The sequence below is a fragment of the Leishmania major genome, chromosome 27 (genome assembly GCF_000002725.2).
Source record: "Leishmania major strain Friedlin complete genome, chromosome 27".
Taxonomy (NCBI): domain Eukaryota; phylum Euglenozoa; class Kinetoplastea; order Trypanosomatida; family Trypanosomatidae; genus Leishmania; species Leishmania major.
Window position 1 is genome coordinate 865,468 of NC_007268.2, and position 24,450 is coordinate 889,917.

At 59.3% G+C, this 24,450-nt stretch overlaps 8 protein-coding genes across 8 annotated transcripts; all 8 read right to left on the reverse strand.

Moving 5' to 3' along the window:
- Nucleotides 1-2,399: 2,399 nt before the first annotated feature.
- Nucleotides 2,400-3,881, reverse strand: LMJF_27_2020 (D-lactate dehydrogenase-like protein; the record flags this gene model as incomplete). Its single annotated transcript, XM_003721963.1, has 1 exon — nt 2,400-3,881. One exon carries the CDS (start codon nt 3,879-3,881, stop codon nt 2,400-2,402), a length of 1,482 nt encoding a protein of 493 aa, XP_003722011.1.
- A 1,276-nt stretch (nt 3,882-5,157) lies between these two features.
- LMJF_27_2030 (putative branched-chain amino acid aminotransferase) lies at nt 5,158-6,363 on the reverse strand (the record flags this gene model as incomplete). Its single annotated transcript, XM_003721964.1, has 1 exon — nt 5,158-6,363. The coding sequence occupies one exon, from the start codon at nt 6,361-6,363 to the stop codon at nt 5,158-5,160; it is 1,206 nt and encodes a 401-aa protein (XP_003722012.1).
- A 1,270-nt stretch (nt 6,364-7,633) lies between these two features.
- LMJF_27_2040 (conserved hypothetical protein) lies at nt 7,634-8,317 on the reverse strand (the record flags this gene model as incomplete). The annotated part of the gene is made up of 1 exon (XM_003721965.1): nt 7,634-8,317. The coding sequence occupies one exon, from the start codon at nt 8,315-8,317 to the stop codon at nt 7,634-7,636; it is 684 nt and encodes a 227-aa protein (XP_003722013.1).
- A 3,458-nt stretch (nt 8,318-11,775) lies between these two features.
- On the reverse strand, nt 11,776-12,942 carry LMJF_27_2050 (putative ribonucleoside-diphosphate reductase small chain; the record flags this gene model as incomplete). The annotated part of the gene is made up of 1 exon (XM_003721966.1): nt 11,776-12,942. The coding sequence occupies one exon, from the start codon at nt 12,940-12,942 to the stop codon at nt 11,776-11,778; it is 1,167 nt and encodes a 388-aa protein (XP_003722014.1).
- A 964-nt stretch (nt 12,943-13,906) lies between these two features.
- LMJF_27_2060 (conserved hypothetical protein) lies at nt 13,907-15,055 on the reverse strand (the record flags this gene model as incomplete). The annotated part of the gene is made up of 1 exon (XM_003721967.1): nt 13,907-15,055. The coding sequence occupies one exon, from the start codon at nt 15,053-15,055 to the stop codon at nt 13,907-13,909; it is 1,149 nt and encodes a 382-aa protein (XP_003722015.1).
- A 1,059-nt stretch (nt 15,056-16,114) lies between these two features.
- Nucleotides 16,115-18,673, reverse strand: LMJF_27_2070 (conserved hypothetical protein; the record flags this gene model as incomplete). The annotated part of the gene is made up of 1 exon (XM_003721968.1): nt 16,115-18,673. One exon carries the CDS (start codon nt 18,671-18,673, stop codon nt 16,115-16,117), a length of 2,559 nt encoding a protein of 852 aa, XP_003722016.1.
- A 2,151-nt stretch (nt 18,674-20,824) lies between these two features.
- Nucleotides 20,825-21,073, reverse strand: LMJF_27_2080 (hypothetical protein; the record flags this gene model as incomplete). Its single annotated transcript, XM_003721969.1, has 1 exon — nt 20,825-21,073. One exon carries the CDS (start codon nt 21,071-21,073, stop codon nt 20,825-20,827), a length of 249 nt encoding a protein of 82 aa, XP_003722017.1.
- A 1,615-nt stretch (nt 21,074-22,688) lies between these two features.
- Nucleotides 22,689-23,135, reverse strand: LMJF_27_2090 (conserved hypothetical protein; the record flags this gene model as incomplete). The annotated part of the gene is made up of 1 exon (XM_003721970.1): nt 22,689-23,135. One exon carries the CDS (start codon nt 23,133-23,135, stop codon nt 22,689-22,691), a length of 447 nt encoding a protein of 148 aa, XP_003722018.1.
- Nucleotides 23,136-24,450: the final 1,315 nt, after the last annotated feature.

Consider the following 24,450-nt stretch of genomic DNA (forward strand, 5'->3'; position numbering starts at 1 on the left):
CGCCGCGACAATCTCGAACTTCGAGGCTCGCTCTCACGCTCTTTTATTGGCCCAATGTGTTCGTATGTGTACAGGTATGTAGCCGCTGTGCACGACGGCGGCAGGCGTGCACCACGACACCTCCGCACAGCCTACTCACCAGCACCAACACATACACAGAGAGAGACAGACGGAGGCGGCTGCTGTCCGAGTTAGAGGGAAGGGGCACGCAGCGCGAAGAGGCGCTCTGCTTCCTTTACTGTTAAAATGACGCCGCCCGTGTGGCGCGACAACACAAAGAGAGAAGAAAAGAAGGCGCAGGCATAAAAGGGCAGGACGAAGCCTTACGTGTACAACATGGCTTTATCAGCGGCAACAGCAACCACCAATGGCTCAGAGACGGAGAGGGGACAGCGGCGAGAGAGTGCGCCGGACACAGAACCGAGTTGAGTGGTGCGTCGCTCGAAATTTGATGCGTGCGCGGGTCAAACGAAGGAGACACAAAGGAAACGAGAAGAAAATGAAAACACAAAAGCGAGGGTGGAGTCTAGGCGCCGAGCCAGCACGTACAGACCGAAAAGACAGTCACAGATGAAGGAGGGAGGGGAGCATGCGTGTGAGAGAGAGCGCGGGTTCGTCCCTCTCCCCTCCTCCCGCCATCCCCCACGCCGCCACCCGGGAGGATGTTATTTCTGGAGAAAAGAGAGCTGAGGAACAAAAAAAAAAGATGGCAGAAAGAAACTTAGTGAAAGGAACGAAACCAAAGGAGCGAATATACGTTGTGCACCGCGTGCACGGCATCGCCAGCGCCGTCAGCGTCCGCAGCACTAGTAGCCCCCTCCCCCTACTCTGCCCGCCTTCCCACTTCCGACGCTACACCGAAAGCAGCACTCCTTTCGCAAGCGTGCAAGGGGAGCTGTACGCATGGTCGGAAGCCCTATGCAAGCATGCAGAAAGAAAGGCGAAGCAGAGCCACACAGAGCTCACGACTGCTCCTTCCCCTTCTTCGCCTCGAAGCTGTGCGGTGTCGTGCCGGCTGCTCGTCATCCTCTTCGCTTCACTGAGGTACCGTCTCTCACCTTCTTACTCTTGCTTAGCGCACGATTGGTTATCGACCTGTAGAGAAAAGGGCACGCACAGATGCACACATACACACCACGCATGTTTGGGGGTTTCCTCCTATGCAAACAGCCTCCCCTGACTACACAAACAAACGCACGTGCACGTATGCTGCCATGCAGCCATCTGCGCGCGCTCTCCCTCTATCTCTGGCTTCCCGAGCTATTGCACTCCACCCCCCACCCCCGCCGCCAAGGCGCCTCTGGAGCCACGACCCTCCGTTGATAGTGCGTCTGTCCACCCTGCCTGGACGGCATTCCTCCCCCACATCCCTTCACATCGACATTTTCAAAGGGGAAAAAAATAGCAAGCGAAAAGAGCGCCGCGCTGCACCGAACGTCAAACACGCTGGTAAGCGATTGTGCAGCAACGTTGAAGTCGGCGACAACGCGCGCAGCCACCACCACCACCCCCTCCCCGACTGTCCGCCCGCTGGTGCACGTGAGCGTGCATCCGCGTGAGTGTGTGCGCCTGTCTGGCCTCGCGACTGCAACGGTTAGCAAGTGGCTCAAGGCCCCCCCCGCCCACTGCACGCGTGAGCAGCTCAAAGGGCGTGGTGTCGGGGGGTCGCTGTTCTCCCCCATCCCCGTTCGCTGTTGCCCTGCAGATGCAAACGGCATCTGACACAATACGGCGCATACAGCGAGAGAAGGACGGAGGAGAAGCAGCCACGTCCTGGAACGCGCGCGCGCACGACAACACGTGCACGCGACCGTACGCAGCCGCGCACACTCGCTCAGGCACACAAACAACACCGACAGAGAGCTCGAGAGGCACACGCGGAGGTGCACACGGAGAGCAAGGGGGTGGGGGATAGCGCGAAAGCAACAGCGAGAGGGACAGAGAAGGCCCGACACCAACGGTGGAAGAAACGGAAGGGTGGGGCTACGCAGGAGACAGAGTCTGCGTGAGAGAGAGAGAGAGAGATGGCCGGCCATAATGACCATGGACTTTGTTTGCCTCAAAACAAAAAGAAGAAAAGGAAGGGTGAAAATACACGCACGCGCAGACGCACAACGAGGAAGACGGAGCTTCTCGAGCGGCAGGCGCCTTCACAGAGAACCGCAAAACGCAAACACGCCCGTCCCCCTCCCCCAACCAGACGAGCATAAAAGGAGGGGACGCAGCGTGCAGCAACACAGCTTGCCAGCGACAACCGCAAATGAAAGGCACAGCAAAAAAGCCCACAAAGAAAAGAGTCGATGCTACTGCGACTCTGGCGGTCGCCCCCTGACCTGCGGAAAAGGAGCAGCACCACCAGCCCACACACGAACACGCGAGAGCGCCGCCCTCAGCAGCTCTTACAGGTGCGCGGTTGGGTACAGACGCTGCTGGAACGGGTAGTATGCGCCGGGGTTCATCAGATTGTCCTTGTCCAATGCAACCTTGATCGCCTCCTGTACATCGATGTGCGACTGGCCGTGCTCGCCTGTGACGAGGTGCACCTTGCCCACACCGATCCCGTGCTCACCAGATGTTGTGCCGCCGAGCTCGATGGCACGCTTAATCATTTTTGTCTCCAACACCCGCAGCTCCGCTATCTCCTGCTTGTTGGAGAAGGGGATGACCAGGTGGAAGTTGCCGTCGCTGATGTGTGCGCAGATCAAGCATTTCTTGTTCGCCTTCGCAAACTCAGCCTCCGTGTATTCGATTATCTCCGTCAGCTTCGAAATCGGTACGCACACATCCGTTCCAAACACTTTCTCTGTCTTGCCGCGGCTGTGCATGGCAGAGAAATGGCACGTGCGGCGCGCGGTCCACACATCGTCCATCTCCTTACCAGACCGCAAGTAGTGCATCACCTTTGCCTTCCCCACCTCCTTGAAGATCTTCTCCACGTACTGGTAGTCGCGCTTGATGTCACTCATCCCTTGGTCATTGCCGGTGAACTCCAGCAGCACAATCGCCATCTCGGGCAGCGCCGTCTTGCAGTAGCTGTTCGTCGCCTCAACGATCCCTTTGTTCATCAGTTCGCACCGCAGCAGCGTCTGCGGCACACCGCGCTGCCGCAGTGCGACAACGGAGCGCACAGCATCGCCTGTAGACTCGAAGGCGGCGTAGCCGCCAGCGGAGTACTTTGTCGTGGGGAACAGCCGGAAGCACACCTCGCACACGATCCCAAGCGTGCCCTCACTGCCGATGTACAGCTGCGTCAGCTCCAGCCCAGAGGACGACTTCCGCACAACCTGCCGCGTCTGCACAACGTCGCCGCGCGGCGTCACAACGCGTAGCGCGATCACGTTCTCGCGCGTCGTCCCGTAGCGCAGTGTTGACATCCCGCTCCCGGACGTCGACACCATCCCGCCAACGGACGGGTCCGACGCGGGGTCAGGCCCGAACAGGAAGCCCCTCTCGCTCGCTGCGCGGTTCAGTGCCAGCTTCCTCACGCCAGCGCCAACCCATACACACGCGTTGTCGATGTCGAAGTTCATGCTGGTGAGTCCCGCCGTGTCAATGACGACGCCGCCAGCGTAAGGGATGACGCCACCCTCCACGCCGGTGCCAGCGCCACGGGGCGTCATGGGCACCTTGTGCGCCGCGCACACTTTCACCACTGCCACCACCTCCTCCACAGAGCTCGGGATTACCGCAGCGGCAGGAAGCACATGCATGTGGTGCGACTCATCCTTACTGTACAAATCAAGCATCTTCTCGCTCACCACCAGTTGCTTTTCAGGGTTCTTCAGCACCTTGCGAAGCTCCGCGATGCACGTCGCATACTTCGCCTGCCGCTCCTCCAAGGTGCCCACATTGTACTCCGCCTGTTTCAGTGGGTACGTCATGGTGATGCGCCGCAGGTGGATAGGAAGAGGAGAGAAATGAGGGGATCAGCGCCTCTGTACGACGAGCTGCCAGTGTGCGCAGCCGCTGCGTCCTTCAGCAAAAATATGTCAAGCGGAAAGCTGCGAAAGAACTGTTACGAGCTCGACAAATATGATGCGTGCAACAGCAGCGTATGGGGAAGACGCTCTTCTCTATCAAAACAGGAAGTTGGGTTGGCGCGTGTGATTGTGTGTGCTTGAGCAACTGACGCCCATGCGGTGCCATACACAGGGAGAAGCGGAAGTGCAGAAAAGGCGATAGCAGTAGTTTTGTTAGCCTGCTTCAGCGCGGCCATTCGCCGCCATGGAGCATGAGCCCAGCCACCCGCTCTCACCCCCGGCCCGGCCACACAGGCCCGTCATCGCTCGGCCCATCGCGAGGACGGCACAAGCGTCTTCACAGTCACCGGCCGCTCCAGCAACACGCCGTCCAGGGCCTGACTGCCAACAGGAGTCGCGCTGGCCTCCCCCCTGTGGAGTGGGCACCTGACCCTGTCACCACCAGAAGCGGTTCGGCACTGGCAGGGGTGGGGGTGTGGGGGCTGCCTGACTTTCGCCACAGAGTGGGGGAGGGAGAGGTACGGGACCGTGTGACGCCACGCACGGAGGTGTGTGCCCTCATCACCAGGGACGCTAGCCAGGATCAAGAAGCAAACAGAGAACACAGGAAAGAAGGAAATGGCAGCGAGAACAGGAAGAAGTGCGTGCCGCGTGGCGCTTCTTCTTCCCCTCACGTGAGTGCTTGCATGGGATGGGATCGGATCGGATCGGGAGGGGGGCATGGGGTTCATGGGCGATGAGCCACACCAAAAAAAAAGCAGGAGAGAGAGAGAGAGAGACACGGATGGCGTCGTACGGTGAGACGCGCACGCTCACAGACAGTTTCGAAAAAAAATATATATGAATGAGCACCGAGAACCTGCGCCCATCTCAACCCTCCGAAAAGAGGGTGCAAGATATGCGTACCTCTCCCACTGGAGTACGCGAGTGTGTGTATGCGTATGTGTATGTGTGTGGTGTGTGTGGTGTGTGTGGTGTGTGTGGTGTGTGTGGTGTGTGTGTATGTATCTGGCGGAGTACGCGCCGCCCAAGTCATCGCGCGTCGGCGCTGCCTGTCCGTCGTCTTCCGCGCAGCCCCTGCCGGGCCACTCGCCGACCCGTCGTGGCCCCCGAAAAAGCACCGCCACACCCGCCTGGGCGTCCTTCGGTGCGAGCGACTACGCACATCGGCCCCGCTTCAAGCCTCGACCTTCACTGACCACGGGCTCGGCGTCTTGCCATACTGGATATCCGTTATCTCGTTCAGGAACCGGCGCGCGTAGCTCGGCTCCGAGAGCGGCACGCTGTACTCCTTGCCGCGATACCCAATCATGCTCACGGAAGACACAATGGCAGCCGTGCCGCATCCGAAGCACTCCATTACGCGCCCCTCCTGCAGCGCCTCCACCAGCTCAGACATGTAGTACGGGCGCTCCGACACCTCGAACTCGCCCCACGACCGTGCAAGCGCCAGGATCGAGTCGCGCGTCACGCCGGGCAGGATCGTCCCGTCCAGTGGCGCGGTGACCAGCTCTGTCTTGCCCTCCTTCGTCTTCCACAGCGTGCAGAAGTTCATGAATCCGGCCTCCTGCACCTCATCATTGGAGCCGAGCCACAACACCTGGTTGTAGCCGAGAGCCTGCGCCTCCTCCTGAACCAGTAGCGGCCCAGCGTAGTTGGCACCCAGCTTGCTGCCGCCAGTGCCACCGGGCCACGCGCGCTTGCGCTTATCCTCCGCCAGCAGCGTCACGGGCTTGATGGCCATCGCACCCGACTGACCCTCCGGCGGCAGGTAGTACGGCCCCACGGGCGAAGCAATCACGAAGAGACGCACCGACCTCGAGGGAGTGGCGCCAAGGCTATCTGCGGTGCCGATAGCAGCCGGACGCAGGTAAAGCGAGTAGCCGTGCTCCTTAGGCACGTAATCCTTCTCCGTCCTCACGAACTCCGTGATCACCTTCAGCATCTCCGCCTCGTCAAAGTCCGGGAAGCACAGAGAGCGCATGCTGTGGCGCAGGCGCGCAACGTTCCGGTCAGGGCGGAACAGGCGCAGGCTCTGCTTCTCCAGCTTCTCACCCCTCGCGGCCCTCGTGATGTCAGCAATGTCCGCGTACACCTTCATTCCCTCAAAGCACTGTGTCGCGTAGTGCAGGCACGACGTCTGCGGCGGCAGCGAAAAGTTGGCGAAAGGTACGATCGCCGGCGCACCCCACCTGCCGTCGCTGAAGTCGATTATCACCATGTGCGGCGAAAAGAGGGTGCCAAAGGCGACGCCCTTCATCGGCGGCAGCGGCGGCGGATCGGTCACCAGTGTTTTAGTAAGCGCCGCAGCCGTGAAGGAGACGACGGGGGCCCTGCTGCCACGCGCAGCGCTGGCCTGGTGCCAGAGTCGGCTCAGCAACATGGCAAGAAGTCTAGGGGGGGCGCTGCCAGAGCAGAGGGGAAAAGACAGAGATGTGGACAGTCGATGCTGGGAGCACAGTGCTGATGTTTATGGGCGAGTGTGTATATATCTGTGCATGCGGTGTGATTCTTACTTGGGTTCACAACGTCTGAGGCGAGAAGAGGGGATATACACAGGGAGAGAACGGATCTAGCGATGCTGGGATGAGCACAGGAGGGGCAAGAGAGAGGTGTGGAAAGAGTGTTGTGCGTGCAATCAGAGAAAGATGACGACAGGAAACGTCAAAAAAAAAAAAGAAAGGAGATTCACATGGAAAAGTGCGGGTTAGGGAGGGAGGGGGAGGGGGTGGGCAAAGGCGTGGCATGCCTGTGTGGCGCCATGAATGTGGCGCTTCGTCACAGCAGCCCAGCGCACCTTCTTCCTGCCGCGTTGGAAGGGGAAGGGGAGAAAGTAGAGAGAGAAAATCCTACGCGACTGTGCGCGCACACACATATACACACACCAAACGGATGCATGCGCAGGTGAGAAAGCCGTACAGCTCGGTTTGCACAAGTTGTCGGTGGGGCCGCCACGCGCTGAGCGGGTGGGGAAAGAGATAAATTGGGCACTGAGAACAGAATGAAACAGCATTCGCACACACAACCAAGCACACAGAGATTTAGTCGCAGCGGTCCATGTCTCGTTTGACACGCTCCAGTCCTTGCACTTCTCATTCTTTTTACGTGTCTGCTTGAGAATGGTGGTCTAGTTGGGCAAGCGCAGCGAACGATGTGTGAGATGGCTGTCGGGCGTTGGGGCTGAGAAAGAAAAACATGCTCGCGGAGATATATAAAGGAGGAAGCTGAGAGATAATATGCGTGCGTGCATATGGCGGTGGCTGGCAGTGCGGGACGAGAAATAGCGGATATCATATGGATAAAGGCGGGCCACCATCGTGGCCGCCCAGCGCGATATCGGGGAGGAGAAAGAAAACGCCCCTGATCGCGCGCATACATCATCAAATACATATATATGTATATATGTATATATGTATATATGTATATATGTATATATGTGTATATATATGTATATATATGTGTATATATGTATATATATACGTATAGGCACACACATATAATGTACGCAAGTAGGCAGTGAAACGCCAATCAGATTAACGACATGTAAACCGAGTCAGCGAGAGCAACGCAGCACTGGAGAAGAGGGAAAGGAGCGGACAACCGAAGCGTGTGTGTGTGTGTGTGTGTGTGTGTTTGCCACCAATTCTGCGTGTCTAGGCGTTGTTAATCAGGTCCGCTAGACGATTGAGAATGGTGCGCCTCCGACGCCCACCCGCCATTGCGTCCCGCGCGGATGAGCCGCCGCCGGATGCGGAGCCGAGACAACTGTGCATCGCCCCTGCGCCACCGCCGCCCGGCAACTGATCATCCTCTATGACACATGACGACAGAAGCCCAATCGGCACGAGCCACAGCATCAGGAAGAACCCAAAAACCAACAGCATGGACGTGTAGTACATAAGTCGCAGTGCAAACCAGTACCACATGGCGCTCTCCAGTAACACCGCCAGCATCGTCGCCAGCACCAGCGGGCTGTTCATGCCCGACACAAAGGGGAAGCTGCGCAGCAACCGCAAGTACAGCACATTCACCAAGAGGCTGAGCAACGACCGCCACCAGCTCATCTGATCTACGATAAGAATGGACGCGTGCACGACAAAGTTGAAGATGATGAGAGCACGAAGAATCCCTTTGGTGCGCGACGGGTGCTCCTCCGCGACCTCGGCAACAAACATTACTGCGCACGCGAGGCCGAAGGCGATGAAGCCAATGGCGACGGCCACCATCAGCGTGGAGACGAGACGGAATGGTCCAAACGGCCTGTACGCGCGCTTCGGCTGTAGCCACCAGGAGCCCTTGTCGTCATCCTCGTAGTAGCCGTAGCCATGTCGACTCATCTTGTGCCTCCTGATGCACGTTCACCTACACACGCACACTTACAGACCTTTCCCTGCGTACCGAGAAACTGTTAGTGACTCGCACTTACGGTCGAGCAATTCCACTTGCACTGGCGCGTGGCTACTTTGGTTGCTCCCACGATGTGCTACAAGCCGCCGGTAGCGCAGGTGCTTGCGCACGCGTCTACTCGTGCCTGTACAAGAGTGCGACTGTGTTGCTGTGATTTCGTTTTTTTTCTCTCGCGCGCTATGTAAAGCGCGCGTGCCGTTGTCCCTCCAGGAAGGTCTGGGTTTGCTCTGCGGTTGTTCACGGTGCGTGCTGCACGACGCGTGCACGTTGGCGTGAGCATGCGCGGGTTTCGTGTTGAGCTCGCAGAGATGAAGAGGGTGTGGAGGGAGAAGGGCACAGGTGAGACGATTTTCAAGATTGGGAAGAGGGGGGTCCTCTCAACAGAGAGTGCCTGAGAAAGCAAAACAAATCGCGGTTACCAGAAGACAGCGGCGTCACGCGCATGGAGTCTGAAGCATGTACACCCCATGAAGCACCGTGCTGGACCTTCTCTGTTTCTTCTCGTTTTTTCTGCTCGTTGTTCTTGGCGTGTGCCGTTGCCTGTGCGCCGTCCGCAGATTGGAGGGAGAGACGTCGCGTCCAGCAGACCATAGAAACAGAGGCAGGAAAGCACGAGACAAAATAGTGCAACGAACAAACCCACCACAAACCAACAGCAGAGCGCACTGGACCGACGCACGCCTTTCGACGTCGTGTACCAGCGGGGGAGGAGATGGGTGGGCGGCCGTCTCGCGTTGGAAAAGGGAACGAGAAACTGGACAAGAGCAGCGAGGCACGCAAATTTGTGTGCCCCCTCCCTCCCTTCAGTGCGGCCATTCGCCGCCATGGAGAAGAGCCGAGCCACCCCCCCACCACCACCACCACTCTGACCCCCAGCCCAGCCACACAGGCCCGTCATCGCGCGGCACGAAGCAGCGGGAGACACACGCCTCCCAGCAATGCGCCGCCACAGTCGCCGGGGCGCGGCCTCCGCCTCAACGTCGGCACACCGCCCGCCCGCACGCCGCCACCGGGTGCACCCCCTCGGGGTCCCATAAAGGATCCCCACCACCAGGCAGCGAGCACCGGGTGGGGCACCCGCGAGTCGCGCTGACGCTCAGCCCATCGCGCGGACGGCACAAGCGCCTTCACAGTCACCGGCCGCTCCAGCAACAGTCTGCCGGTATGTTGGCGTGTGTGTGTGTGTGTGTGTGTGTGTGAATCGATGTCTGACTGCGTTTGATTGGATGGCGTCACTGTCGTAGGCCGTTTGTACAAGTGAAGATGGCGGGAAAGACAGCAGAGAGAAGCAGTAGTCAGTGAAAGCCGCAGTCGCGGGCGACGGAACACTGCAAGCGACACAAGCAAAATATGAGGGAGGGCATGTGCAGCCCCCATCACCGCAGCACTCGCCACCGCATCTTCTCCACACCCCCATTGTAGTCTCTCTCAGACAGATCCACTTCAGTGCGCTCTTTCTATATCTATCGCATACCCCCCTCCCGCCGACCTCTCCCCTCCTCCTGTCCAACATTCATCCCCCTTCGGCCATCACCACCACCACCACCACTTCGACACCGAAGAAAAACAAAAGGGAGGCGGTGGAGAAGAGAGAGAAGAGAAGAGCCGCAAATAAAAAGATTAGAAATACGGGAGAGAAAGAGAGAGCTTGCTCTCCCTTCGCTTGGCTACCTGCCCTGACGCAATGCACAAATCCGGCAGGAAACCGTCACGTGCACGCAAACAAGCCCAACCAAAGCGAAAAAAGAATGAGCGCTCATCAGCGCGTGCGGCACGCGCATGTGGTCACGGGAGTTGAAAGGTGGGGAAACAGAAGAAGAGAGAATAGCGTCGGCGAGTTTACGCTTAGAGAAGAAGCCATGGTGGTTGGCCCCTTCTCCTTCGCCTCCGCCCTTTCTCTGTCGTTCCTTCGCCTGCTACAACGGCACCAGCAACGGCACCCACCGACACTTCTTCTTCGCTTCCCAAGACCCACCCACTTCCGTCACACCCCTCTTGCAGCAGAACGCATTTGCAAGCACGCGGTGCTTCCCTACGTGTATGTGTGTCCATGTATCGCTCTGCGACTGCCCTCCTCCGCTGCTGCGCTGAACTCCACCGCTCTTCCTCTCTCTCTCTCTCTCTCACGCACACGCATGGGGCGGCGGTCAGCTGCTGTCTGCGTTGAGAAGACACACGCACGCAGTTCCGGGCGAGACGCGCGCCATCAACTCCAAGAACCTGCCGAGCAGGTAAAAGAGAAACCGAAATAGACAAAGAGCCACGACATCGTGAAACCAAACGTGTGTTGCGCGCGTGCAACTTCCACGCACACGCACACGCACACACAGAGAGAGAGAATAAGGAAGAAAGAAAAAATAGAGCAAGAGCGAGAAATCGTTCAAACAAGAAGAGAATAGCGCCGCGCACGCAAGCGTGCGTTGTGTGCAGTGTGTGTGTGTGTGTGTGTGTGTGTGTGTGCATGTATCCGCCATCACCACGCGCGTCACTGTATGTGCGCATGCCGGTGGGGTACGCATACCTGCGAGCCCATGCATTAGCCCTCTTCCCCGCTCTCTCTTGTCTCCTCGTCGCAGCAGCAAGCACGCCTCGCGCTTGCGACCATCAAACCCATCGTGAGGGCTCCCATGCGGCATATTCGCGCCACCGGGAAGGCTCGTGAGCCCACGCAGCTTGCAGAGATGAGAGTACGCGACCCTAAGAGAGGGAAGAGACACATGAGATGACGAGCAAGAGAGATCCAACGAGGTAGAGCAGCATCAGCTGAAGACGCCCAGCACTCGTCTGGGTTGAGATGGAAAGACGGGAACGCAACACGGCTGCCATACAGCAAGCAGAAGCAATCAACCACGTCTTACGCAGGCACACACGCACACACACACAAGCACACACGAACGTACAACAAACCTTGCCATCTCTCGGAGCAGACAGCGCCTCCCTTTTCGCTGTTTTCGTATTCGCGTTATTTTGCTGTTGCGTGCCCTCCTCTTGTCTTCCGAGACGGGCATCACCCCGCTTGTGTGCCCGCCGCATTCATATGGCCTATATAGAGGGCTTCTGGGAGTGCGAGAGGCACCCGCCCACGAATCGAGTCGAGGTGTAGAGGGGGAAGGCTAGATCAGCGTCGGGCCAGCCCTAGGCGCACCAACACACATACGCACCTGCAAAATGACATCACGCAGTGGTGGTGCCGCTGCAATCCCGGCGATGGTGTGCGTGTCCCCGTCTGCAGAGCCTCATGGATTCACGGATGAATGTGCTCGGCTACGGGGCGCTGCTGCTTCTCCTCATCTTCCCTCCTTCCCCTCCCCCAAACACACCGACAACGCGTGCGCAAAACGCGCAGCATCGAATAATCCGGCAGCCAGAGGTCAGGCAGCGCTCCTGTTTAGAAGTCCTCCGAGAGGGAGAACTTCTTCGACGTGCCCTCCGTGCTCATCACGCCGGCCTTCTGGTACTCCCCCACCCTCTTCTCGAAGAAGTTCGTTTTGCCCTGCAGCGAGATCATCTCCATGAAGTCGAACGGCTGCGTCGAGCGGTAGTGCTTCTCCTCGCCGAGCGACACCAGCAGCCGGTCCGCGACAAACTCGATGTACTGCGCCATCAGCTCCGCGTTCATGCCAATCAGCCGCACCGGCAGCGCGTCACAGATGAACTCGCGCTCGATGTTCACCGCATCCACGATAATCTCCAGCACGCGCTCGCGCGGCAGCTTGTGCTTGATGTGCGAGTTGTACAGCAGGCATGCGAAGTCCGTGTGCAGACCCTCGTCGCGCGAGATGAGCTCGTTGCTGAACGTCAGCCCTGGCATCAGACCGCGCTTCTTCAGCCAGAACAGTGCGCAGAACGACCCGGAAAAGAAAATGCCCTCCACCGCGGCAAAGCCGATCAGCCGCTCCTGAAAGCTCGCGCTGCTCCCGATCCACCGCACGGCCCACTCCGCCTTCTTCTGGATGCACGGGATCGTCTGTATCGCGTGCAGCAGCCGCAGCTTCTCCTCGCTGTCCGTGATGTACGTGTCCAGCAGCACAGAGTACGTCTCCGAGTGGATGTTCTCCATCATCAGCTGGAACCCGTAGAATGCGCGCGCCTCTGGCACCTTCACGTCGCTCATGAAGCGCTGCGCGAGATTCTCGATGACTATGCCGTCGCTGCCGGCGAAGAAGGCGAGCACATGCTTGATGAAGTGCCGCTCCCCGTCGTTCAGCGTTGCCCAGTCCTTCATGTCGTTGCCCAGGTCGATCTCCTCGACCGTCCAGATGCAGCTCTCCTGCTCCTTGTACTTGCGCCAGATGTCATGGTACTGGATTGGGAAGAGAACGTAGCGGAACGGGTTCTCCTGCTGCAGCGGCTCCTCCTCGGCGTTCGTCCCTTCGGCAACCTTGTCCGCCGGCAGCACCTCGGCGCCAGCCGCAACTGGTTTCATGACGAGATCTTCCGTCTTGGCAGCATCGGTGGCTGCACCATCGGTCGACGTGCGAGCGACTTCCGCCTCCACGTCTTCCTCACGCGGACGCTTCGCGGCAGGCTGCAGGTTGGCTTCGGTAGACGACATGATGACGAGCCGGGGATCGCACATGCTCTAGGGGAGAGAGGAGTCTGGAGAAGATTTAAGCGCGTGTGCAGAAAAATGTGTGTATGCGTTTCTATGGGAAGCGGAGATAAGGAGGAGTGGTCAGGGGAGCGTGTGTGCGCACGCCTATCGAGATACAACGGGGGAAGCAATGAGCGAGAGCGAGAGATGGCTGCTTGGGTGAGTGTGTGTGTGTGTGGGGGGGGGGGGGGGGGGCGGAGAGGGTTCGCATGCGACTGTGAATGAGCATGTGTATGTGAGAGAGAGAGAGAGAGAGACGAGAAGCGAGGAGAAAAGGCAATGGTGAGCGCGATGATGGGTGGGTACGTGCACGTGAAAACCGACATGACACTCACACAACATGGCATGATGGATGCCGACCCACATGTGAGTGAGAAGTGCAGCACCATGATCAAGGAAGGGCATCGACGCCCCGTGAGTGCTCGAGGGCGAGGAAAGGCGATCTGTGATGGGTGTGGATGCAGTGCGCCGTATGCGTGCGCACAAACAGTCACGCAGTGGTCACTGCCACGTCTCCCTCGCCTGTATCGATGCTTGATTCAGAGTTTACCTTCGTGCATGCACCTTCGCACTTTTTTTAAGCGAGCTGTAAAGTAACGACGGAGAAAGAGGGGTACGGGGGAGGGGTCGGCGAAGGGCAAGACATGCCCTCACGTGCACGACCGCCAACGTGCGGGCGTAGATTTTGTTAGATGAACGCATGGCAAGCGATGAGGGAAAGAGATCGGGAGGTGGACGAGCGTGAGATAGAGAAAACATGCGCGGAGGGAAATGGGTCGCGGTAGAGAGCGCAAAAGCAGCACAGACAAGCCATGGGGATGTCGTTGTCCACCACCCCTCACCTCCTTCCCTACTTTCCCTTTCGCTCAACCCTCTGCGCGCCTGCTCTCCATCCCTTTGGCCCCGTCACCCACAACGACTTCCATTAAGTGTGTGGTCGCTTACGCGGGCCCTTGCGGGGGCCTGCCGCTGCGCCGCCCTCCCCATCCTCCTCTCTTTTCGGGATGGCGCACTCGATGGACACGATACGACGTGCTGGTGTAGCACCACCTGTGCCGCCGGCGGACGCGCGTGACTTGCGTGCGCGCTTCTTCGGCCTCGCCTCAGGCCCGCCCTCTGCCTCCCCGCTGGAGAACTGAGCCGACGGTTGTGTCGTTTCTGTCAGGTAAAATGAGCCTGGTGCTGCACGCGGAGGCCGGATGCCCATGCAGCGCATAGCGGCCGGCTCGGAGATGAGCAAGACTGCTTGACCTGGCACGATCGGTTCGTCCTCTAGGCACCGCGCTGTCACGCGCAGCTGTTGATCCGCCGGGATGCCAGTGCAGCAGCTGCGCTTCGCGGCAGCAGCCGTCGTGGTGGCTGACACGGAGGCATCGAGCGCTGTATCGCCACCGCTCGGCTCTGCCTTCTCGTCTTTGACCCCCTCCTGCGACACATTATCGGCGCCTGCCTCCAAAGCATCTCCGAGTAACAGTGTTGCCGCATCGTCCGTGCTGCCCCTGGCTGCCACCGCGGCGGACACGGCCACTGTCGGTACCCGCACTTGCATGCACGACGTGAACGGCGACGCCTCCGAGACACCGGCGCAGATCCCGTGCTGGAGGCGAGCTGCGACGAGGGTCACCATCACGTTCACCTGCACATCGCCGCGCGGGTTTACCTGGCGAGCCGTGTCAGCGTGAATCTCAGCAGACTTGATGTGGACAATCACGTAGGGTGTCGACGAAGATGACGACGTGGGTGCCGCAAGGTTGTCGAGCGCGCTGTGTGCACCGCAGTCATGCTTGCCGCCATCGTCGGTTTCCTGTTGCGAGAGCTGCTGTTGGGCGAGGTCCTCTGCAGATGCCTCGTAGGGACGATGAAGCAACTTCTTCAGAAGCGTCGTATGCAGGATGTTGCGGTCACGCAAGTGGCGCAGTGGCAGCACGACCGAAATGACCTTGGTGATGACGATGGCGTCGGTGAAGGTAGCGGGCCCCATGGAAAAGAACGGCGGCGGGTCAGGCGCACTTGCAGACGCATTCGCCACGGCTGCCTTTGACGGCGCTGCTTTCTTTCCCCGCTGCTGCGTCATTACACTTGCCTGTGTCTGGGTGTGGGTGTGTGTGTGTGTGTGTGTCCGTGTACCTCGCTAAACAGGTTTGCGTGCGTTAGCATATACACATATATGCGTGCACGTGAGCGCGTCTGTGCACAACGCGGGATGCAAGGTGTGCCTGGTGCTGCTTATCTAAAGTGTATATGCACACGCGAAGTGCTGGAGCGAGTGCGAGAGAGAGAGAGAGAAGGGGGAAAAGAAAAGCACGTAATGCACACAGGCAGAAGAGAGAAGGAAGGACACTCGAGACACCGTCGCGCGCTGGCGCCGACGCGCATCTAGGCAGAGACAGCGTGCCCTCTTCGTTGTCCGAGTAGCAACGAAAGCAAAACAAAAATGTTCGATGAAGGCATCATTGAAAAAGGACAAAGGGGAGCGTCAGCGCGCACAACGACGATAAGAGCGGTGACGGCGGTGAGAGCTGCTGGACGTGGGCGTCCCATGCAACGCCCCTTCGATACCAGTGTGTGCAGCCCAGCTTTCACTGCTTTGCGTAGCGGCGCGCGCGCAGGCACTCGCGTATGTGTCCATGGAAGGCGGCAGGACTGTGGAGCATTGCCGTCAGCTGGCGCACATGCGTAAAACAGCGAGAAAATGTATATCATGCGGGAGAGGGGGGAGAGATTGCTCGTTCTGGGGTCTACGAGTGGGGATGGGTAAGCTGCACGGGAGACGAACGTCGAATACTACAACGAAGCAGTACGCGCGCACACGAACAACAACGTGCCTACGCATAATCACCCACACACGCGCGGGTGCGCTCATTAGCGCATGTGCTAAGAGGAGATACCATTCGGGCTACCTACGCTCCACCAAGCCCTCGGCAGACAGCAGCAACGTACATTCCGCCCTCGGGCTAGAAAAGATCCGCTCTCTACTTCGCATATCGCCGCTCTGCTGCCAGTTGTTGGAGGAGCACAAGCTTGGCCTGTCACCACCACCCGGACCGACTCGCGTCGTGATCGTGCGGAAGGCTGTCACAGACGTGATCAGCTCACCGTGGTGTCGCCGTGCTCGTTGCCGCCGCAGCTCCGTCTAATGAACGCCACCGCTCGAGTTCACATCATCGCCATCGGTGGCTATGCTTGTGGTGGTCTCCATCAGCATAAGCGAATTCTCGTTGCTCTCGTGATTGAATCGACTGTCCCTGCGGCTGCAGCTGCTCGCCGGGCTCTCAAGTATGTAGTCCAACATGTCACGCACTTCCACGGCCTGGTCGGGTGATTCCTGCCACGACTTCAATGCGCAGTTGTAGTACTCCTGTGTCAGCGGGTCCCAGAACATGTTGCGGTCGAAGGAATAGTACATGTCACTGCGGTCATCGTAGACCCAGTCGGTGGCGCCGGCGATCAGCACGCCGAGCTCCGCGGCGGTAAGGTAGTTGGAGTCGTACTCACGGTTGAAGAAGCGGAGAAACTTGTGCTGACGCTTGCGGGCTTGCTGATAGACCGCCGCTGCAGGCCGCTTGTCTGATAGGCCTTGCTTCTGCTTCGAGGACAGCGAAGACTCTGTCGCTTCCGTCTGTGGCCCAGCGCTGCGCTGACGACCCGTGCGTGGCAGGGAAGAATCCCCAGGCGATGCTCGCTGCCGGTCACGACGCGGACGCTGGGCGTTGTCGCCGTCGGCTGCCACCGCGGCCCCGACACTCCGGCCACGCGCGACGAAGCTGCTGTCCGTGTTGTGATCTGAGGCCTTGAATGCCGCCGTCGCTGCAGCAGTAGCAGCAGCCCGGGCGCCGCCGTCGTCGAAGGAAAGCGTTGACACCGACGGATGCTGTCGGTAGCGGCGAGATTGGCTGCCACTGAGCAACCCAAAGCCCGCATCGTCACCTGTATCGTCCGGTACACCGAGAAATGAAACGTGCAGCTCGCCATGCTGCAGTGGAAGCGAGCCAGGGGTGGGACTTGTTGACGCAGCCGTCGTGGCAGTGTCGATGCCAAAGCCACTGCCGCGATGCGCAGACTGGACGTTGAAATCCACACCACCGGCGAGGAAGGTATCGGGTGCGGGTGCTGCTGGCTGCAATGAAGTCAAATCGACGCTGCGCAGCGCGTCACCATTCGCGCCATCATCCTCACCGCCGTCTTGATCGCCACGCCTTCGACTGTTGGGAGGGCCTGCAACGGCATCCATGGAGATGATCGCGGTTGCGCTGCTCGGGACAGAGGCGACAATACTCGGCTGCCTTGTCGACCGATTACCATCAAGCTGCGAGGTTGTTCGTGCGGCGTCCCAGGTACTGCGAGCACAGCTCCCACCAGCGGCATCACGTGTGACGCTGGAGGTTATCGACGAGTTCAGTATATGCACAGTGTAGTCTTCAGCCCGAGCACTGCGGGAGATCCGGTGACGCTCCGCTCGAAGTTGGTTGCGCGACGTGACACGGATGTTGTAGATGTAGCAGTGCATGCTGAGCGCGAGCACGAGCAGCAGCCCATGCACGGAGACGGCGCCGATGTACAGCCGGTACCCGTAGCGGTAGTGAACGTTGCACACATCGCCGGACACGTGCTCACCCTCGCAGGTGCGCCGCACGCAAGAGGTGTAGTGGTCAAACAGCACCACCGTCACAATGCCCATGCAGAGGCTCAGCAGGAGGTCGAAAAAGAGCAGCACAAGCGCACCGCTTCGTGTCGGCCGAGCCGCAATCCGAAAGCCCAGAAACAGCGCCACCACCTCGCACAGGAGCTGCAGAATGCCCATCGTCCACATCACCCCAAGAAACCGACGAACGAATCCCGCAGATGCACGGCAGAGGGTGGCACCCGTGACGTTGTCTACAACGATCCACTCGAGCCACGCGCTCTGCCATGAAGTGCACGTGCGCTGAAACCCATCGCGGCACGAGAAGAACAACCCGACGGACAAGAACGAGTCGTTGTTCTGCACGCTCAGCCACTCTGTCGTGCACGCGCAGAGAACAAGGCAGAAGACGGAGAAGCTAAGCACGAGCAGCATCAGAATGCAGAACCGCCAGAGAACGTTGACGGCATTGTACTTCTGCTCCTTGTACAGCACAAAGTTCTCCAGGTCGCAGCGGCTGTAGGACGCTCGCTGATGCGGTGCCAGGACAACCATGCTGCAGCCCATGCGATGACGGAGGACAACCACGGCAGGAATGTCGGACGCCGAGTCGTGCGGCTTCTGCTCCTCAACAGTGGTCAAGAGCGGCACGTCGAGCGGGGCCGCGTAGGCTGCTAGCCGCTCAGATGGCACCTCCGTACCGTGCTCGGCAGAGAAGACCACGTCCTCCCGCAGCGGAGAAACGTCGGTTGCTCTGGCAGTAGCGCTACGGCCGCCGCCCCCTGTCCCCCGCTTCGCAGAAGGGCGCGGAGAGCGCGTGGGAGGAAGCACCTCGGCCAGATCAATACTGACGTCAGCACCGCTGACGGAGGCATTGCCTCTCCCGTCGCCGCAACCACCACGACCAGCCCTGCTCTCCCGAGCCCCCTCCGATCGGAGGCGCTGCGCTTCCGTCGCAGCATCAGTTTCAGAGGCTCTGGTATTGCCTGTGCGAGCTCGACTCCCGCTGCCGGTGTTCAGGCCACCAATGTCAGTGCCAGAGCCGCCGCTCAGCGCTTCGGCCGACTGCATTTGGGGCCTCGAGTAAGAGAAACGGGCAGCAGCAGGAACAAACGCCGACGATGCCGTCGCCTTCATCAACACCTGTCAGAAGGAAACTCGGCTGATAACTATGAGTTGGTCGCACCTGAGGCTGAGTGTCACAGGCGTCAGTGATAAGACGCGGGAAGATACCGCTGCTGCACCACAGAGCGCGACCGATTGGGAAATGGGTAGAAGTAAAGAAACGGCGCCCGTGGCTCCCCACGTTGCATCACCGAAAAATGTGTAGCACAGAGCAAGCCAAGGCGCACGCTGACGCACCCCGAGAGAGAGAGAGGGGGGGTGAAGGTAGGCTGAAGGATGCGCCCGAAACAAGTCCGCAAACGAGCCTCCCACGACACCAAGTCACAGTGAAGACCAGCGGTTTTCCTTTTGTCGTTCGGCGCGGCCATTCGCCGCCATGGAGAAGAGCCGAGCCACCCCCCCCCCCCACCACCACCACCACTCTGACCCCCAGCCCAGCCACACAGGCCCGTCATCGCGCGGCACGAAGCAGCGGGAGACACACGCCTCCCAGCAATGCGCCGCCACAGTCGCCGGGGCGCGGCCTCCGCCTCAACGTCGGCACACCGCCCGCCCCGCACGCCGCCACCGGGTGCACCCCCTCGGGGTCCCATAAAGGATCCCCACCACCAGGCAGCGAGCACCGGGTGGGGCACCCGCGAGTCGCGCTGACGCTCAGCCCATCGCGCGGACGGCACAAGCGCCTTCACAGTCACCGGCCGCTCCAGCAACACGCCGTCCAGGGCCTGACTGCCAACAGGAGTCGCGCTGGCCTCCCCCCTGTGGAGTGGGCACCTGACCCTGTCACCACCAGAAGCGGTTCGGCACTGGCAGGGGTGGGGGTGTGGGGGCTGCCTGACTTTCGCCACAGAGTGGGGGAGGGAGAGGTACGGGACCGTGAGACGCCACGCACGGAGGTGTGTGCCCCCCCCTCCCCATCCGTCATCCGGACGAGGGAGAGACAGCATACACACAACATATGAAGATCAACGAAATTGCAAGATAGCAGAGGCGGGGAAGACGATAGGTGCGCCACAAAGGGAATCACATTGCAGGCCGGTTGTCAGCGTCACAAGGGTAGGGGAGAGAGAGGCGGCGGCAGCAGACCAACGACGAGAGAAGGGTGAGAGTCAAAGACAGCTGGAGGCAAGGGGGAGCCGAGAAGCGGCAGCAGTCTCCCCCCCCCCTCTCGCTCTCGCTCTCATCGCAGTGGAGATGGGAAAATACCGGAGGAGCTCGTCAAAAGAGGAGATGACAAGGGAAGAGAGGTTTGGGAGTGATCAGAGTTGTAGAGTGACAGAGAGAGCGAGCGAAAGCCTGTCAGTGGCCGCAGCGCAGGAGTGAATGGCATTGCCATGCCCCCCCCATCCCCCCCACTCTCACCCCTTTCGTGCTAGGCGCAGCTGCATCGGCCAGCCTCCCTGTGAACGCAAGGGTACGTGTGTAGGGATGCGTCCGTGCACAGCAGCTTCTCAGCTTCGTGTAGCGAGAGAAAGAGAGTAGAGCTGTGGTTGAGCACAATGATGCGCTGCCGCTGGTGCAGTTTGTGTTCATGTGTTCATGTGTGTGTGTGTGTGTGTGTATGTGTGTGTGTGTGTATGGGCACAAAGGAAGGTAGCAAACAGATGGGCGAGAAGGAGGGACGGACGCGGTGATTTCCACCCCATGGAGATGCATTAGCGAGCAACATTGGTCGCTGGCGCAGCAGAGGTGTTTCACAGAGAAGGGTGCTCTCGTCCCAGTATCCTGCGTTCTTTCCAGCTTGTTCATTTTCTGTGGGCTGGCGTTAGAAGACGGACGACAAGGCATAGCAGAAGGTGGCAGCAGGCAGGCAGGCAGATGTGCTGGGGCGTGCCATGCAGAGAGACAGAAAAAGAGCCGCAACTGCAAGAGCAGCAGCAGCGGTCACAAAGAACCCTTTCGTCCTCGCACGTGCAGGACAGGAAGCGAAGGAAAGAAGAGACAGCGGCTCGCCATCACCTGAGATGCGACCGATAGAAAAAAAAAAACGAAAGAGAGAGAGCAGTGCTGATGAGGGGAGGGACGTACGACAGAGGCTGAGGACGCACATCAACGACGACACAGGCGCGGAGCCATGCAGTCTAAAGTGCAGTAGGGCTATGTTGTATCACCGCGAGGGCTTCCATCCGAGCGCCACGACCAGCTAGACGCGTGAAACGGCGTTAGCGCCGCGACCCGGCCTTCCATGTCACGTATCATTCCATGGATCTTCTTGATGCAGTCGAGATGGTCACGGTACGTGCGCTGCCGTAAAACGAGATTGTAGTAGACACGAGCCAGCTGGCCCTGCAGCTCCTGTTCAGCAAGAACAACGTCTACCTCCTTTCGGGTCAGTTGCGGTTCCATCGCCCACTCAAAGAAAGGGAAGGGCTGGCGTGTAGGAATTAGTGTGTGTGTGTGTGTGTGTGGCCTGCCGGGTGATGCCCTTGTCGCGCACAGAGACAGAGAATGTTGCGTTGCCTTCAAAGCAGAAAACGAGAGAAGGAGGGAGGGGTGAGCTGAAAGGACAGGGAGAAAGAGAATGCGAACGTTAAGGCGAGCATACGTGCTCTGCCCTTGAGCCTGTGTTCTGGTGCGTAGGTGTGTGGTTCTCGCTGCTGCCTTGAGTGCCACCTTTACAGCAGCTAGGCAGTCCATCTGCTGTTGCATGCGTGTCGTCCGAACACACCACCCATCTGCAGATGCCTAGGGGGGGGTCGGATGCACACTCGCGGCAATCATGACGTACACCGTACGTGTTGAAGGGCGGAAGGCGGAAAAGAAAGCGAGGGGAGAGTCCGTTGTGCACCTGCACGCCAGCAGTGCCCAAACGTCACGAACATTTTCCACGCAGCCGCCTCAGTGCCTCACCCATCGGCTACCAACGGCGAAAAGGCGCGCTCATGCGTGCCTGTCTCGGCACGTCTACCACCCGTGCATGTGTTGCATTTCCTTTTCATCGAATCCCTTCCCTCTTTGTTTTTTTTTGTGTGTGTGTGTTTGCGGTTCTCCTTTGCGCTACCACTGCCGCTCCCATCGCTCTTTGCTTCCTAAGTTTTTTTATGCTTTCGTTGTTCGGTCGTGGGCGCTCTCACGGAAACCCCTCCGACAGGCAGACAGACCAACTCGGGAGGAGGGGAAAGTGCGAGGTCGGACTCGTCCAAAAAAAAAAAGAAAAACGTCTCGTAGAGTGTCCCGCCGTGCGTGTGTGTCTGTGTCTGTGGGAGGGTAGGCATTCATACCCTCTGCGCGGGTTGACGACGCCGGCGTTTGCGCACGTGCGTCCAACGCAGCGGGAAAGCATGCCAATGCGTGCGCGACTGGGACGGTTCGGCAGGAAAGGCGGAGAGGGGCCGGCCGTGACCACTACACGAAAAATGCCCTTTTCTGCTTCAGCGCGGCCATTCGCCGCCATGGAGCATGAGCCCAGCCACCCGCTCTCACCCCCGGCCCGGCCACACAGGACCGTCATCGCTCGGCCCATCGCGAGGACGGCACAAGCGCCTTCACAGTCACCGGCCGCTCCAGCAACACGCCGTCCAGGGCCTGACTGCCAACAGGAGTCGCGCTGGCCTCCCCCCTGTGGAGTGGGCACCTGACCCTGTCACCACCAGAAGCGGTTCGGCACTGGCAGGGGTGGGGGTGTGGGGGCTGCCTGACTTTCGCCACAGAGTGGGGGAGGGAGAGGTACGGGACCGTGTGACGCCACGCACGGAGGTGTATGCCCCCCCCTCCCCATCCGTCATCAGGGACACCACGAAGGAACCGAAAACAAACAGAGAGAAAGAAAGGAGGAAAAAGAAAAAGCCACCAGAGGCCACAGCAGGCCTTGTCCTTCACACCCACCACCGCAGCACTCGCACACGCCAATACACGGAGCATCACGGACTTACGACGATGGAGAGAAAGACACCCAGACGTGCATGCGCACATAGCCGCACTTCAGGCGAGAAAATACAAAGGGGCTTGGGTTGCTGCTAAGTTACTCGATCTTCTTGCACGGATACGCAGCCTTGGGGTACGATGCTACCCAGCGATCCCTGTTCACCTGCGAGTAGTCCCAGTGCTTCGCGCATTCCTTCGCCCACCACACCCGCCGCATCATCGACGTCTCCTTGTTGTTCGCCACGTTTTCGAACCACAGCGGGGCGAGCGACATGCCGATGCAGAAACCGAGCACCGAAAAGCCGCTGAAAGTAGAGAAGAGGACGAAGTACGTGTTTCTGCGCCGCATCACGACATACCACGACCCGAGCAGCGTCGACGCCGCGGACACGGTCAGCGCAAAGGTGAGTTGACGGCGCCGCTGCCTAAACTGTTGCCCCCACACCCCACCTTCTTTCTCGAAGCGGCGCATATCGCTTGGCCACATCATCGGCAGATCGGCTATCAGGACCTTGTGGCCCGTGTTGCTCTCGTTGGGGTTCATCGTTAGGGGAGATAAACGGATGCGTAAATGCGTGCGAAGAGGAAGGAGAACGAGAGAAGATGAAAACGCGCACACGCCACACAAAGAGGTTTAGGCTTCGTAGGTCGAGTGCACACACACACACGCGCGCACACCAGACGCACAAGCACCTAGACGACGATGAAAGGCAATGAAAAATGGTGGGCCGCTATATGTTGTTTAGGAGGGAGGGGCAGAGGGAGACGGATCTTCTTCACCACAGAAGAACAGAAAGAGAGAGAGAGAGAGAGGGAGAAATTATGTATACATGTATAAGGTATGCATGTACAATATGTATGCGTGTCTTTCGGTCTTCACTCAATCCGCTCTTCGGCCTTTTCGCTTTCCTTTTGTTTTTTGGCGTGCGTTGCGTGCTTCTTTGCGATGGAGCTCCATCCTGGCCGTCGCAGAGGTGTGCAGAGGTGTGTTGGTGTGGGCGTGGGAGGAGGGGGGGGGGAGTGAGAGAGAGGGAAGGGCCGGTGGAGGCAGTAACCAAGACAGACAGCTAGAGAGGGCCACCGACGCAAACTCACACATACAGACCCCCTCCTCCATGTGGTTTTGACAAATCAGCACCATGAGAAATCCACAGACGAGACTACGCAAAGGAGAGAAAGGTCGACGGCGGCGCACATCAGGCGTGTGCGTTATACACGCCACTCTGGAGCTGAGCACGCCATTTCTGCCGCGGATCTGGTCGACAGGACGAGAGGGAGAGAGAGAGAGAAAGGGCTGCGAGGAGGGAACCACCTCCTCTGTCGAGCACCCCCCATCCCGCACCCAAACAGCACATCCTCCGTCTGCACTTTTCGTTCTACACTCGCCCACTCCCACGCCCGCACACACACACACACTCCACCGTCGCCGTGTACGGCTGTCGTGGCAAGGGAGGTGGTGGTGGGGATAAGGCACCTCTTTCTTGCGGGGCCCTCTGAGTTTCGTTTGTGTGTGCGGTTCCCGATGGTGCTGCACACGCGGTTATGCCGGCGCCTCACCACCCACCGGAAAGACGTCCTGAAGGGGGAGGGGGGAGGAGGGAGGAGGCCGCGACGGAAACAAAGAACAAAGAGGTGGAGGAGAAAGAAAGACCCGCCACGCACACGAACGCCAACACCTCCCTTGGGTCCCAGAATACATATGCGCTCGCACCAACATCGCATATATATATATAATAAAACACGAACAGCATCATCTTCGTTTCCGATATCCGTTGCCTGCTGCCTTGACGTGCACACGTGTACAACACCCATGTCACTATCATCCGCGTCAGGCGCAACGTCTCATCTATGCCATCTTA